Source organism: Salvelinus alpinus, chromosome 21 (genome assembly GCF_045679555.1).
Source record: "Salvelinus alpinus chromosome 21, SLU_Salpinus.1, whole genome shotgun sequence".
Taxonomy (NCBI): domain Eukaryota; kingdom Metazoa; phylum Chordata; class Actinopteri; order Salmoniformes; family Salmonidae; genus Salvelinus; species Salvelinus alpinus.
In genome coordinates this window covers 7243068-7258012 of record NC_092106.1, presented here as the reverse complement: position 1 = coordinate 7258012, position 14945 = coordinate 7243068, and the positions used below count along the sequence as shown (strand labels likewise).

General features: G+C 48.2%; 1 protein-coding gene across 4 annotated transcripts in view; it reads left to right on the top strand.

Moving 5' to 3' along the window:
• Positions 1–14945, top strand: part of LOC139547720 (cell adhesion molecule DSCAML1-like) — a 160805-nt gene that overhangs the window by 128712 nt on the left and 17148 nt on the right. For all 4 annotated transcript variants that reach the window (XM_071356737.1, XM_071356735.1, XM_071356736.1 and 1 more), the window contains exons 14-20: positions 1399–1495; positions 1963–2091; positions 2254–2421; positions 3201–3271; positions 3462–3702; positions 13212–13358; positions 13964–14119. In XM_071356737.1, the coding sequence (XP_071212838.1) occupies positions 1399–1495; positions 1963–2091; positions 2254–2421; positions 3201–3271; positions 3462–3702; positions 13212–13358; positions 13964–14119 (1009 nt within the window). The remainder of the gene's footprint in view (positions 1–1398; positions 1496–1962; positions 2092–2253; positions 2422–3200; positions 3272–3461; positions 3703–13211; positions 13359–13963; positions 14120–14945) is intronic.

Genomic DNA, 14945 nt, shown 5'->3' with positions numbered 1-14945 from the left:
CTGGGATGGGCTACAGGACAATAGCCAAGCAGCTTGGTGAGAAGGCAACAACTGTTGGCACAATTATTAGAAAATGGAAGAAGTTCAAGATGACGGTCAATCACCCTCGGTCTGGGGCTCCATGCAAGATCTCACCTCGTGGGGCATCAATGATCATGAGGAATGTGAGGGATCAGCCCAGAACTACACGGCAGGACCTGGTCAATGACCTGAAGAGAGCTGGGACCACAGTCTCAAAGAAAACCATTAGTAACACACTACGCCGTCATGGATTAAAATCCTGCAGCGCACGCAAGGTCCCCCTGCTCAAGCCAGCGCATGTCCAGGCCCGTCTGAAGTTTGCCAATGACCATCTGGATGATCCAGAGGAGGAATGGGAGAAGGTCATGTGGTCTGATGAGACAAAAATAGAGCTTTTTGCTCTAAACTCCACTCGCCGTGTTTGGAGGAATAGAAGGATGAGTACAACCCCAAGAACACCATCCCAACCGTGAAGCATGGAGGTGGAAACATCATTCTTTGGGGATGCTTTTCTGCAAAGGGGACAGGACGACTGCACCGTATTGAGGGGAGGATGGATGGGGCCATGTATCGCGAGATCTTGACCAACAACCTCCTTCCCTCAGTAAGAGCATTGAAGATGGGTCGTGGCTGGGTCTTCCAGCATGACAACGACCCGAAACACACAGCCAGGGCAACTAAGGAGTGGCTCCGTAAGAAGCATCTCAAGGTCCTGGAGTGGCCTAGCCAGTCTCCAGACCTGAACCCAATAGAAAATCTTTGGAGGGAGCCGAAAGTCCGTATTGCCCAGCAACAGCCCCGTAAACCTGAAGGATCTGGAGAAGGTCTGTATGGAGGAGTGGGCCAAAATCCCTGCTGCAGTGTGTGCAAACCTGGTCAAGAACTACAGGAAACGTATGATCTCTGTAATTGCAAACAAAGGTTTCTGTACCAAATATTCAGTTCTGCTTTTCTGATGTATCAAATACTTATGTCATGCAATAAAATGCAAATTAATTACTTAAAAATCATACAATGTGATTTTCTGGATTTTTGTTTTAGATTCCTTCTCTCACAGTTGAAGTGTACCTATGATAAAAATTACAGACCTCTACATGCTTTGTAAGTAGGAAAACCTGCAAAATTGTCAGTGTATCAAATACTTGTTCTCCCCACTGTATACTGTAGACATATACACACACACACACACACACACACACACAAACATACAGTCAGACACAGAAACAGACACACAGATAACACACACACACCATTTAGAGGGTTAGGACATCAGATACACCAAATTGAGGATCTGAGATCAGATGAGATGTGTATGGAAGTGTCTTTACGTAGTCTCTCTCTCTCTGTCTCTGTCTCTGTCTCTGTCTGTGTGTGTAGCTGAAGCCAGCAGAACGTGGTGACTCGGTCTTCTTCTCCTGCCATGCCATCAACTCATATGGAGAGGGACGGGGACTCATCCAGCTCACTGTGCAAGGTCAGTGGGTCAGACAATCACCCAGATGGAAATGCTCGGGTCACATTCATTAGCGCACACCGTAGCAAAGCGTTTTGCAATGGAAAATGCTAGTTCAGGTAATCATCCCTGTTTCAGTCTGTTTTCTTCCGTTTGGTGCCTAGTGAATAGACAACTACCTGCTTACTGTGACATGAATCGGGAGAGAGCAAAAATCAGTACAGGATTGCTTTCTTTCACACTATGCTAATGTTCTATTCCCTCTACACTCTTAAAATCAAATGTGCTATCTGGAACTTAAAAGGGTTGTTCGGCTGTCCCCATTGGAGAACCCTATTGGGTTCCAGGTAGAACCATATTTGGTTCCATTTAGAACCCTTTCTACATGGAACTAAAAAGGGTTCTACCTGGAACTAAAAAGGGTTCTACCTTACATCTTTCTCCTTTCTTTCTTTCTTTCTTTCTCTCTCTCCCGCTTTCTCTCACAGAGCCCCCAGACCCTCCAGAGTTGGAGGTGAGGGAGGTGAAGGATCGGAGTATGAACCTGCGCTGGACCCAGAGATTTGACGGCAACAGCATCATCACCAGCTACGACATTGAGTACAAGAACAAGACCGGTATGCCAGGGGACAGCGGGGGTTCAACTGGGGATTGACTATTAGTCGGTACTGAGAACATAACTATAACCGACTAATGTATCTTCTCTCTAATGTATCTTCTCTCACACACACACACACACACACACACACACACACACACACACTCATAAACACACGCAGATCCATGGGAGTTGAAGCATGCCACCCGTAAGATCTCTCCCACCAATAACCAGGCCAACATCGTGGATCTGCACCCTGCCCAAGTCTACAGCATCCGCATGTTCTCCTACAACAAGATCGGACACAGTCAAGCCAGCAAGGAGCTCACCATCAGCACAGAGGAAGCACGTGAGTCTAACACAACCACACACACACAGTGCCTTCAGAAAGTATTCAGACCCTTTGACTTTTTCCACATTTTGTTACGTTACAACCGTATTCTAAAATCTATTAAATAAAACCCTCAGCAATCTACACACAATACCCCATAAGGACAAAGTTAAAACAGGTTTTTAGATCATTTTGCCAGTTTATTAAGAATAAAAAACAGAAATACCTAATTTACATAAGTATTCAGACCCTTTGCTATGAGACACGAAATTGAGCTCAGGTGCATCCTGTTTCCATTGATCATCCTTGTGATGTTTCTACAACTTCATTTGGAAAGGCACACACCTATGAGAGCAAAAACCAAGCAATGAGGTTGAAGGAATTGTCTGTAGAGCTATGAAACAGGATTGCGTCGAGGCACAGATCTGGGGAAGGGTACCAAACAATGTCTGCAGCATTGAAGGTCCCCAAAAACACAGTGGCCTCATTCTTAAATGGAAGAAGTTTGGAACCACCAAGACTCTTCCTAGAGCTGGCCGCCCGGCCAAACTGAGCAATCGGGGGAAAAGGGCCTTGGTCAGGGAGGTGACCAAGAACCCGATGGTCACTCTGACCGAGCTCTAGAAATCCTCTGTGGAGATGGAAGAAGCTAACAAAATGTGGGAGAAGTCAAGGGGTTTGAATACTTTCCGAAGGCACTGTACAAGCACACACACAAACACGCACAAACGAATATCGATAAGATGACCTTTGACTGCACTGAAAAAGATTGACTATCTCTCGTTTCCTCCCGCCAGAGCCCGATGGTCCTCCTATGGAGGTTTTCCTCCGGCCTATGACCTCACAGAGCATCCGCGTCACCTGGAAGGTAAAACCACCTGTAGATTCAAGATTCAAGACTATTACAAACATCATAGCAATATGACATGAGATGCTCTTTACAGGTCGTGGACCAGTCTGAAATTAAAACCTAGAATCACATATCTGTTCTCGCCACAGAATCACATATCTGTCCTCTTTCATTCTCTCATCCCTCTCTTCTCCCTCTCTCCCTCTAGGCCCCCAGGCAGGAGCTTCAGAACGGGGTGATCCGGGGTTACCAGATTGGTTACCGTGAGAACGGGCCTGGCAGTAACGGCCAGTACAGTATCGTGGAGATGAAGGCTACAGGGGACAGTGAGGTGTACACCCTGGACAACCTGAAGAAGTTTGCCCAGTATGGAGTGGTGGTCCAGGCCTTCAACAGGGCCGGCACAGGCCCGTCCAGCTCTGAGATCAACGCTACCACACTGGAAGATGGTAGGGGGAATGGAACCAACATACACACACACACACACAATCCTTGATTGGTGTTCTAATGTGTTTTCTTAGCAGGAGCCCTAATGTAGACATGTTTGAGTAAAAATAGTCCAAATGACCAGTTCTTACACGGTTCATACTAGTCAGACTTAAGAGGGCCAAATATACCTGATCCCTCTACCTTTGTCACCCTCCTCACCTCATCTTGAACATTCCCAAATGATTCTTTCTCCTTTGCGATCAATTTATTTTTTCTCCCTTGTTACTTCGTCTCTGACCTCTCTCTCTCTCAATTCAGTTCAATTCAAGGGGCTTTATTGGCATGGGAAACATATGTTAACAATGCAAAAGCAAGTGAAGTAGATAATAAACAATAAAAATGAACAGTAAACATTACACCCACAGAAGTTCCAAAAGAATAAAGACATTAACAAATGTCATAGTATGTATATATACAGTGTTGTAATGATGTACAAAGGGGAACATAAATAAACATAAATATGGGTTGTATTTACAATGGTGTTTGTTCTTCACTGGTCAACCTTTTCTTGTGGCAACAGGTCACAAATCTTGCTGCTGTGATGGCACACTGTGGTATTTCACCCAATAAATATGAGAGTTTATCAAAATCGGGTTTGTTTTTGAATTCTTTGTGGATCTGTGTAATCTGAGGGAAATATGTGTCTCTAATATGGTCATACATTTGGTAGGAGGTTAGGAAGTGCAGCTCAGTTTCCACCTCGTTTTGTGGGCATTGTGCACATAGGCAGACCTGACTCTCAAGAGAAGACATGCTATAGCGGCCTTTCTCAATAACAAGGCTATGCTCACTGACTCTGTACATAGTCAAAGCTTTCCTTTAAGTTTGGGTCAGTTACAGTGGTCAGGTATTCTGCCACTGTGTACTCTCTGTTTAGAGCCAAATGTTTTTTTTGTAAATTCTTTCCAATGTGTCAAGTAATTCTCTTTTTGTTTTCTCATGATTTGATTGGGTCTAATTGTGTTGCTGTTCTGTGGCTCTGTGGGGTCTGTTTGTGTACAGAGCCCCAGGACCAGCTTGCTTAGGGGACTCTTCTCCAGGTTCATCTCTCTGTAGGTGATGGCTTTTGATATGGAAGGTTTGGGAATCGCTTCCTTCTAGGTGGTTGTAGAATTTAACGGCTGTTTTCTGGATTTTGATAATTAGCGGGTATCGGCCTAATTCTGCTCTGCATGAATTATTTGGTGTTGTACACGGAGGATATTTTCGCATCATTCTGCATGCTGAGTCTCAATTTGGTGTTTGTCCCATTTTGTGAATTCTTGGTTGGTGAGTATACCCCAGACCTCACAACCATAAAGGGCAATTGGTTCTATAACTGATTCAAGTATTTTTAGCCAGATCCTAATTGGTATGTCAAATTTTATGTTCCTTTTGATGGCATAGAATGCCTTTCTTGCCTTGTCTCTCAGATCGTTCACAGCTTTGTGGAAGTTACCTGTGGCGCTGATGTTTAGGCCAAGGTATGTATAGTTTTTTGTGTGCTCTAGGGCAACGGTGTCTAGATGGAATTTGTATTTGTGGTCCTAGCAACTGGACTTTTTTTGGAACACCATTATTTTGGTCTTAGATTTACTGTCAGGGCCCAGGTCTGTCAGAATCTGTGCAGAAGATATGGGTGCTGCTGTAGGCCCTCCTTGGTTGGTGACAGAAGCACCAGATCATCAGTAGACATTTGACTTCAGATTCTAGTAGGGTGAGGCCGGGTGCTGCAGACTTTTCTAGTGCCCTTGCCAATTCGTTGATATATATGTTGAAGAGGGTGGGGCTTAAGCTGCATCCCTGTCTCACCCCACGGCCAGTGGGAAGAAATGTGTGTGTTTTTTGCTTATTTTAACCGCACACTTGTTGTTTGTGTACATGGATTTTATAATATCATATATTTTTCCCCCAACACCACTTTCCATCAATTTGTATAGCAGACCCTAATGCCAAATTGAGTCGAAAGCTTTCTTGAAATCAACAAAGCATGAGAAGACTTTGCCTTTGTTTTGGTTTGTTTGTTTGTCAATTAGGGTATGCAGGGTGAATACGTGGTCTGTCGTACGATAATTTGGTAAAAAGCCAATTTGACATTTGCTCAGTACATTGTTTTCACTGAGGAAATGTACAAGTCTGCTGTTAATGATAATGCAGAGGATTTTCCCAAGGTTGCTGTTGACACATATCCCACGGTAGTTATTAAATCAAATTTGTCTCCACTTTTGTGGATTAGAGTGATCATGCCTTTGGTTACAAATATTGAGGGGAAATGCAAGAGCTAATGATAATGTAACAGTTTTAGTATAGACAATTGGAATTTGTTGTCTGTATATTAGAACATTTCATTGAAGATACCATCAACACCAGAGGTCTTTTTGGGTTGGAGGGTTTTTATTTAGTCTGTAGTTCATTCCAGGTAATTGGAGAATCCAGTGGGTTCTAGTAGTCTTTAATAGTTGATTCTAGGATTTCTATTTGATCATGTATATATTTTTGCTGTTTGTTCTTTGTTAGAGGGCCAAAAATATTGGAGAAGTGGTTTACCCATACATTTCCATTTTGGATAGATAATTCTTTGTGTTGTTTTCCCAGAAGTGGTTAGTCTATGGATTCTTCAATTACATTGAGCTGATTTCTGACGTGCTGTTCCTTCTTTTTCCGTAGTGTATTTCTGTATCGTTTTCGTGATTCACCATAGTGAAGGCGTAGACTCAGGTTTTACGGGTCTCTATAGTTTTGGTTGGACAGGTTTCTCAATTTCTTTCTTCGATTTTTTTGCATTCTTCATCAAAACATTTGTCATTGTTGTTCGTTTTCTTCGGTTTTCTATTTGAGATTTTTAGATTTGATAGGGAAGCTGAGAGGTCAAATATACTGTGAAGATTTTCTACTGCCAGGTTTAAATCTTCACCCTTACAGTGGAACGTTTTGTCCAGGAAGTTGTCTAAAATGGATTGAATTTGTTGTTGCATAATTGTTTTTGGTAGGTTTCCACACTACATTCCTTCCATCTATAGCATTTCTTAATATCACTCAGTTCCGTTGGCTTTGATGCTTCATGATTGAGTATTGCTCTGTTCAAGTAGACTGTGATTTTGCTGTGATCTGATAGGGGTGTCAGTGGGCTGACTGAACACTCTGAGAGACTCTGTGTTGAGGTCAGTGATAAAGTAGTATACAGTACTACTGCCAAGAGATGAGCTATAGGTGTACCTACCATAGGAGTCCCCTCAAAGCCTACCACCGACTATGTACATACCCAGCGTGCGGCAGAGCTGTAGGAGTTGTGACCCATTTATGTTGGTTATGTTGTCATAGTTGTGCCTAGGGGGCATATTGGGGAGGGAATGTTGTCACCTCCAGGCAGGTGTTTGTCCCCCAGCGTGCTGAGGGTGTCAGGTTCTTGTCCGGTTCTGGCATTTAGGTCGCCACAGACTAGTACATGTCCCTGGGCCTTGAAATGATTGATTTACCCCTCCAGGATAGAGAAGCTGTCTTCATTAAAGTATGGGGATTCTAGTGGGGGGGGGGGGGGTATAGGTAGCACACAGGAGGACATTTTTCTCTGTTAAGATAATTTCCTTTTGAATTTCTAGCCAAATGTAAAATGTTCCTGTTTTGATTAATTTAATGGAGTGAGTTCGGTCTGCTCTATACCAAATTTGCATACCCCCTGAGTCCCTTCCCTGTTTCACACCTGGTAGTTTGGTGGATTTGACTGCCAGCTCTCTGTAACAAAGAGGGCAACCAGTGGGTCCGTCTCCTCTATACCAGATTGCTTGTAGGATGACAATGTCTGTATTTCTGATTTCTTTGATGAAGTCTAGGTTCCTGCTCTTTAGGCCAAAGGCAGATGACCTCAGGCCTTGGATATTCCAGGATGAGATAGTGAAGGCTTTGTGTTCCATAAAGTGACCAATGTTGTGTGGTTTGGCCTCAGGCCAGTAAGTGTGAGCAGAGCCTGCTGAGCATCTGGTACATGCCATTGGCTTGGGCTAGTGTAAGAGTGGGGGTTGGGCCTGTTTGCACGCTCACGGCCTGGGCGTATGTGTGACTTCCATGTTGAGGCCCTCTTTGTGGGGATTGGGTGGGCAGGAGGGGCATAGGTCTGATCTGAGGGGGCCGAAACGGGGTGTGGGAATGGTTGACTTGGGGGGGGTGTTGATTGGTTGGGGTGGGGGTGTGTATGCGGCTGGTGGTGTTGTGGTCTGGATGTAGGTCCTCTCGGCGTGGGTCCTCTATGTGTAGGTCCGGGGGGGGGGGGGGGGGTCCCGCAGGTCTGGGAGAGTATCTTGCTGGTCTGGACGGGGTGTCTATTGATCTGTTGCTCCTGTGTGAAGTGTTGGGGCTGCGTCTGAGCGCGATGTAGAGTCCGGGTGAAGGTGGGCACTGCTGCCTTGTATAGGTGGACCTGGTCATAGAGGCTTTTCAAGTCCGAGGTGGGCCAGGAAAACATTTGGGTTTGAGGTACAGTCACAGGACATACTTGTGTTTGCCCGCTCTCTCTCCCCCCATCCCTCTCTCTCTCTGTGTCTGGGTGATCTCTAGCGGGGCGTCTCTCCAACACTCTCCTGTGTATTCCTCTCCTGTTTGTAGTTTTCCTCTGGACATGTCGGAGAATCTTACAGAACACTGCATGCAGGGTTTCAATGGGGTGTTTGTCCCATTTGGTGAAATCTTGTTTTGCAAGTTGACCCCACACCTCGCTGCCATAAAGTGCAATTGGTTCAATGACACATTCAATTAGTTTTAGCCCAATTTTAATAGGTATTTAAATTTGAATTTGTTTTTTAATAGCCTAAAATGCCTGCGTGCTTTCTCAGTTCATTCACTGCATCATCAAGGTGTCCAGTTGAGCTTATTTTTAAACCTAAGTAATTGTAGTGTGTCACTACTCTATATATTTTGTACCAATTGAGAACTTTGGTCTCTCTCTCTGTCTGGGTGATCTCTACCGGGGTGTCTCTCCCACACTCTCCTGTGTATTCCTCCTCTCTCTCTCTCTGTCTGGGTGATCTCTACCGGGGTGTCTCTCCAACACTCTCCTGTATATTCCTCCTCTCTCTCTCTCTCTCTCTCTCTCTCTCTCTCTCTCTCTCTCTCTCTCTCTCTCTCTCTCTCTCTGTCTCTCTCTGTCTGTCTGTCTGTCTGATCTCTACCGGAGTGTCTCTCCAACACTCTCCTGTGTATTCCTCCTCTCTCTCTCTCTGTCTCTCTCTCTGTCTGGGTGATCTCTACCGGGGTGTCTCTCCAACACTCTCCTGTGTATTCCTCTCTCTCTCTCTCTCTGTCTGTCTGGGTGATCTCTACCGGGGTGTCTCTCCAACACTCTCCTGTGTATTCCTCCTCTCTCTCTCTCTCTCTCTCTCTCTCTCTCTGTCTGGGTGATCTCTACCGGGGTGTCTCTCCAACACTCTCCTGTGTATTCCTCCTCTCTCTCTCTCTGTCTCTCTCTGTGTCTGGGTGATCTCTACCGGGGTGTCTCTCCAACACTCTCCTGTGTATTCCTCCTCTCTCTCTCTCTCTCTGTCTGGGTGATCTCTACCGGGGTGTCTCTCCAACACTCTCCTGTGTATTCCTCCTCTCTCTCTCTCTGTCTCTCTCTGTGTCTGGGTGATCTCTACCGGGGTGTCTCTCCAACACTCCTGTGTATTCCTCCTCTCTCTCTCTCTGTCTCTCTCTGTGTCTGGGTGATCTCTACCGGGGTGTCTCTCCAACACTCTCCTGTGTATTCCTCCTCTCTCTCTCTCTCTGTCTCTCTCTGTGTCTGGGTGATCTCTACCGGGGTGTCTCTCCAACACTCTCCTGTGTATTCCTCCTCTCTCTCTCTCTGTCTCTCTCTGTGTCTGGGTGATCTCTACCGGGGTGTCTCTCCAACACTCTCCTGTGTATTCCTCCTCTCTCTCTCTGTCTCTCTCTGTGTCTGGGTGATCTCTACCGGGGTGTCTCTCCAACACTCTCCTGTGTATTCCTCCTCTCTCTCTCTCTGTCTCTCTCTGTGTCTGGGTGATCTCTACCGGGGTGTCTCTCCAACACTCTCCTGTGTATTCCTCCTCTCTCTCTCTCTGTCTCTCTCTGTGTCTGGGTGATCTCTACCGGGGTGTCTCTCCAACACTCTCCTGTGTATTCCTCCTCTCTCTCTCTGTCTCTCTCTGTGTCTGGGTGATCTCTACCGGGGTGTCTCTCCAACACTCTCCTGTGTATTATTCCTCTCTCTCTCTCTGTCTCTCTCTCTGTCTGGGTGATCTCTACCGGGGTGTCTCTCCAACACTCTCCTGTGTATTCCTCCTCTCTCTCTCTCTGTCTCTCTCTCTGTCTGGGTGATCTCTACCGGGGTGTCTCTCCAACACTCTCCTGTGTATTCTTCCTCTCTCTCTCTCTGTCTCTCTCTCTGTCTGGGTGATCTCTACCTGGGTGTCTCTCCAACACTCTCCTGTGTATTCCTCCTCTCTCTCTCTCTGTCTCTCGCTCTGTCTGGGTGATCTCTACCGGGGTGTCTCTCCAACACTCTCCTGTGTATTCCTCCTCTCTCTCTCTCTGTCTCTCTCTCTGTCTGGGTGATCTCTACCGGGGTGTCTCTCCAACACTCTCCTGTGTATTCCTCCTCTCTCTCTCTCTCTCTCTCTCTGTCTGGGTGATCTCTACCGGGGTGTCTCTCCAACACTCTCCTGTGTATTCCTCTCTCTCTCTCTCTCTGTGTCTGGGTGATCTCTACCGGGGTGTCTCTCCAACACTCTCCTGTGTATTCCTCTCTCTCTCTCTCTCTCTCTCTCTCTCTGTCTGGGTGATCTCTACCGGGGTGTCTCTCCAACACTCTCCTGTGTATTCCTCCTCTCTCTCTCTCTCTCTGTCTGTCTGGGTGATCTCTACCGGGGTGTCTCTCCAACACTCTCCTGTGTATTCCTCCTCTCTCTCTCTCTCTCTCTCTCTCTGTCTGGGTGATCTCTACCGGGGTGTCTCTCCAACACTCTCCTGTGTATTCCTCCTCTCTCTCTCTCTCTCTCTCTCTGTGTCTGGGTGATCTCTACCGGGGTGTCTCTCCAACACTCTCCTGTGTATTCCTCCTCTCTCTCTCTCTCTCTCTCTCTGTGTCTGGGTGATCTCTACCGGGGTGTCTCTCCAACACTCTCCTGTGTATTCCTCCTCTCTCTCTCTGTCTCTCTCTGTGTCTGGGTGATCTCTACCGGGGTGTCTCTCCAACACTCTCCTGTGTATTCCTCCTCTCTCTGTCTCTGTCTGTCTGGGTGATCTCTACCGGGGTGTCTCTCCAACACTCTCCTGTGTATTCCTCTCTCTCTCTCTCTCTCTCTCTCTCTCTCTCTCTCTGTCTGGGTGATCTCTACCGGGGTGTCTCTCCAACACTCACCTGTGTATTCCTCCTCTCTCTGTCTCTGTCTCTCTCTGTGTCTGGGTGATCTCTACCGGGGTGTCTCTCCAACACTCTCCTGTGTATTCCTCCTCTCTCTGTTTCTGTCTGTCTGGGTGATCTCTACCGGGGTGTCTCTCCAACACTCTCCTGTGTATTCCTCTCTCTCTCTCTCTCTCTCTCTCTGTCTGTCTGGGTGATCTCTACCGGGGTGTCTCTCCAACACTCTCCTGTGTATTCCTCCTCTCTCTCTCTCTCTCTCTCTCTCTGTCTGGGTGATCTCTACCGGGGTGTCTCTCCAACACTCTCCTGTGTATTCCTCCCCTCTCTCTGTCTCTCTCTCTGTCTGGGGGATCTCTACCGGGGTGTCTCTCCAACACTCTCCTGTGTATTCCTCCCCTCTCTCTCTCTCTGTCTGTCTGGGTGATCTCTACCGGGGTGTCTCTCCAACACTCTCCTGTGTATTCCTCCTCTCTCTCTCTCTGTCTCTCTGTCTGTCTGGGTGATCTCTACCGGGGTGTCTCTCCAACACTCTCCTGTGTATTCCTCCTCTCTCTCTCTCTCTCTCTCTCTCTGTGTCTGGGTGATCTCTACCGGGGTGTCTCTCCAACACTCTCCTGTGTATTCCTCCTCTCTCTCTCTCTCTCTCTGTGTCTGGGTGATCTCTACCGGGGTGTCTCTCCAACACTCTCCTGTGTATTCCTCCTCTCTCTCTCTCTCTCTCTGTGTCTGGGTGATCTCTACCGGGGTGTCTCTCCAACACTCTCCTGTGTATTCCTCCTCCCTCTCTTGATGTTTTTCTCTTGCTATGAAATATGAAATCACACTCTATGAATACACACACGCACAAGAACACACACACACACACACAGTTGGCTGAAGCCCTGTTGGTCCAGAGCATTGCTTTTCCCAGTGGCTGTCTCCGTGGTGACAGTGATATTGATGGCCATTATGATAATAGTGATAACAACAAGCATACTAAAAATAATTCTAATTAGCTTGTCTCTCTCTTTCTGTTTGCTTCCTGCCGTAATTATCCACAGCTGAACGCATTGTCTCCCTGCTCCCTCTTTTCATCTTTTTCCTCTTCCTCTCCTCCTATGCCCGCGTTCCCTCCTCTCCTCCTCCCCGCTCTCTCTCTCGCTCCAAAAAAAACCACCTTTCATTTGTCTCTCTGCCTCTACTCCCTCACAAGCTGCCTCACATCTCCCCCCCCCCCCCCCCACTCTTTCACTCTAGTCTCACCATACTTCCCTCCCTTCTTGCCTGTTTTGATGTTTTCCTGGTTCTTCCTTATTCCTCTCCCAGTTTTTCTCTCGCCTCCCTGTCTCTCGTGATTCCTCCGCCCTTCCCTCGCTCCTCCCTCCTCCTTTGTGTTGTATTCAAGGTGAATTGATAGTAGTAGGTTGTGATGGTGTCAGGTCTGGATCGTTGCGAGTGGTAAGGAGCAGGTTATGATCGTGTCAGGCCTGGAACGTTAACGTCTTAATGGCTGTTGGAGTTGAGTCCACTGGGGTTGTGAGCGGAGAAGGACCCTCAGACCTAATAACACAAGCCCCTCATTTTCTCTTCTCCCCTCTCCCTCCCTCTCCCTTCCTCCCCCATTTCGTCCTCCACATCTCCCTCTCTCGCCACACCAGCTGCGGCTTCCTTATCGTTGCAAGCCAACTCCACCTCTTTCATTTCTCTCCCTCTTTTTCTCTCTCTCTCTCTCTCTCTCTCCATTCAGTCAGCCTTCATCCAATCATCCTGTTCCTCTCTTTCTCTCACAAGTCCAGATCTGTTCATCCTCAATGGTGGTGTTATTCACCCAGTGAAAGCCCGTTGGTCAGTGAGCCAATGGCAGCTGATAGATAGAAGGGGCACCTGGGAGAAGTGAGACAGAGGACCCTTTTTACGCCAACATCTTCACATCAGAGAGGACAGATGTGTCTTTAATTTATTTCGAGTCATCACTCATCTGATGTTAGATATTTAGGGTTTGGGTTGTGTTTTTACATGTGTTGGTTTACTACTTGGTGTCCGGGAAATCGTCGCTAGCTGTTGTGTTCAACGTGTAGTATAATGATGGGTCCTGATCATAATCTCCCCCCCCCCCTCCCCTCCCTCCCCTTTTCCCAGTGCCCAGCCAGCCGCCCCAGACCGTGCGGGCCATCTCGGTGACATCCGACGAGGCAGTAATCACCTGGGCGGAGCCCCCGCGTCTGACACTGCACGGCGTGCTGAAGGGTTACCGTGTGGTCTTCTGGTCCCTCTTCCCCGACGGAGGTGGGTGCTGTGGGGGCCTTTCGTACCCGCACGCACGGGCACAGGGCCACGAGCAGAGTAACTATCACTTCTACGCCTCTGACCTCTGAGCCCTCCGCCCTGAGTCAACCTCAGAGTTTGACCTTTAACCTTTCAACCCTCAGCCCTGACCTCTGACTGCTACCTAACCTGGTTTATGTACCAGACCTTATTTTCTGGTCTTCCTTTTTTTTTCTGGCGAAATAAAACGTGTATTTTGTGAATCCTTGAAACCAACCCCAACCATCAGCCTGCCGCTCTTACTACACATGTTCCAAGCAGATGCCAACGGACCCCTAAACTAGCTGATCATAGTACAAACCTGAACCTCCTCAAAGCTACTCCTCGTGCAGCGATACGGTATAAGGGCCGTATGCTGTGTCCAGTTATCCGTCTGTATCTTTGTGCTTTTGTGGTTTTCTGTTTGGGAAACTCGCCCTGAGGACTGATCATATCCTTTCCTCATTTTCCAACTCCTTCCCCGCTCGTCCTCTCTTCTTCCCCTTGTCCTTTTGTCTAACTCTACACACTCTTCACTCTGCTACCCTCTATCCCTCCGTCTCTCTCCATCCCTCTGTCTCTGTCAGAATGGGGCGAGATGCAGAACATCACGACAACTCGTGAGCAGGTGGAGCTGAGAGCGCTGGAGAAGTTCACTAACTACAGTGTGCAGGTGCTGGCCTACACGCAGGCTGGGGACGGGGTCAGGAGCAACGTGCTGTACATCCAGACCCGCGAGGACCGTGAGTACACACACACACACACACAAACATTTTCAGAGGAATGCATACACAAAACATGTTTTGAGGGTGTGGCCTAATGCTAGATAAGGTGTGGGAACCCGGGGTTAGTGTGTGGGGGGGGGGGGGGTGGATGGCAGGGGGCTGGAGTTAGTGTGTGGGGGGGTGGATGGCAGGGGGCTGGGGTCAGTGTGTGGGGTGTGAGGGGCAGGATGGATGGATGGATGACAGGACGCTGGGCTGGGGTTAGTTTGTGGGGTGTGAGGGGGTGGATGGATGGCAGGGGGCTGGGGTTAGTTTGTGGGGTGTGAGGGGGTAGATGGATGGATGGATGACAGGGGGCTGGGGTTAGTTTGTGGGGTGTGAGGGGGATGGATGGATGACAGGGGGCTGGGCTGGGGTTAGTGTGAGGGGGGTGGATGGATGACAGGGGGCTGGGCTGGGGTTAGTTTGAGAGGTGTGGATGGATGACAGGGGGCTGGGCTGGGGTTAGTTTGTGGGGTGTGAGGGGGATGGATGGATGACAGGGGGCTGGGCTGGGGTTAGTGTGAGGGGGGTGGATGGATGACAGGGGGCTGGGCTGGGGTTAGTTTGAGAGGTGTGGATGGATGACAGGGGGCTGGGCTGGGGTTAGTTTGTGGGGTGTGAGGGGGATGGATGGATGACAGGGGGCTGGGCTGGGGTTAGTTTGTGGGGTGTGAGGGGGGTGGATGGATGACAGGGGGCTGGGCTGGGGTTAGTTTGTGGGGTGTGACGGGGATGGATGGATGACAGGGGGCTGGGCTGGGGTTAGTTTGTGGGGTGTGAGGGGGATGGATGGATGACAGGG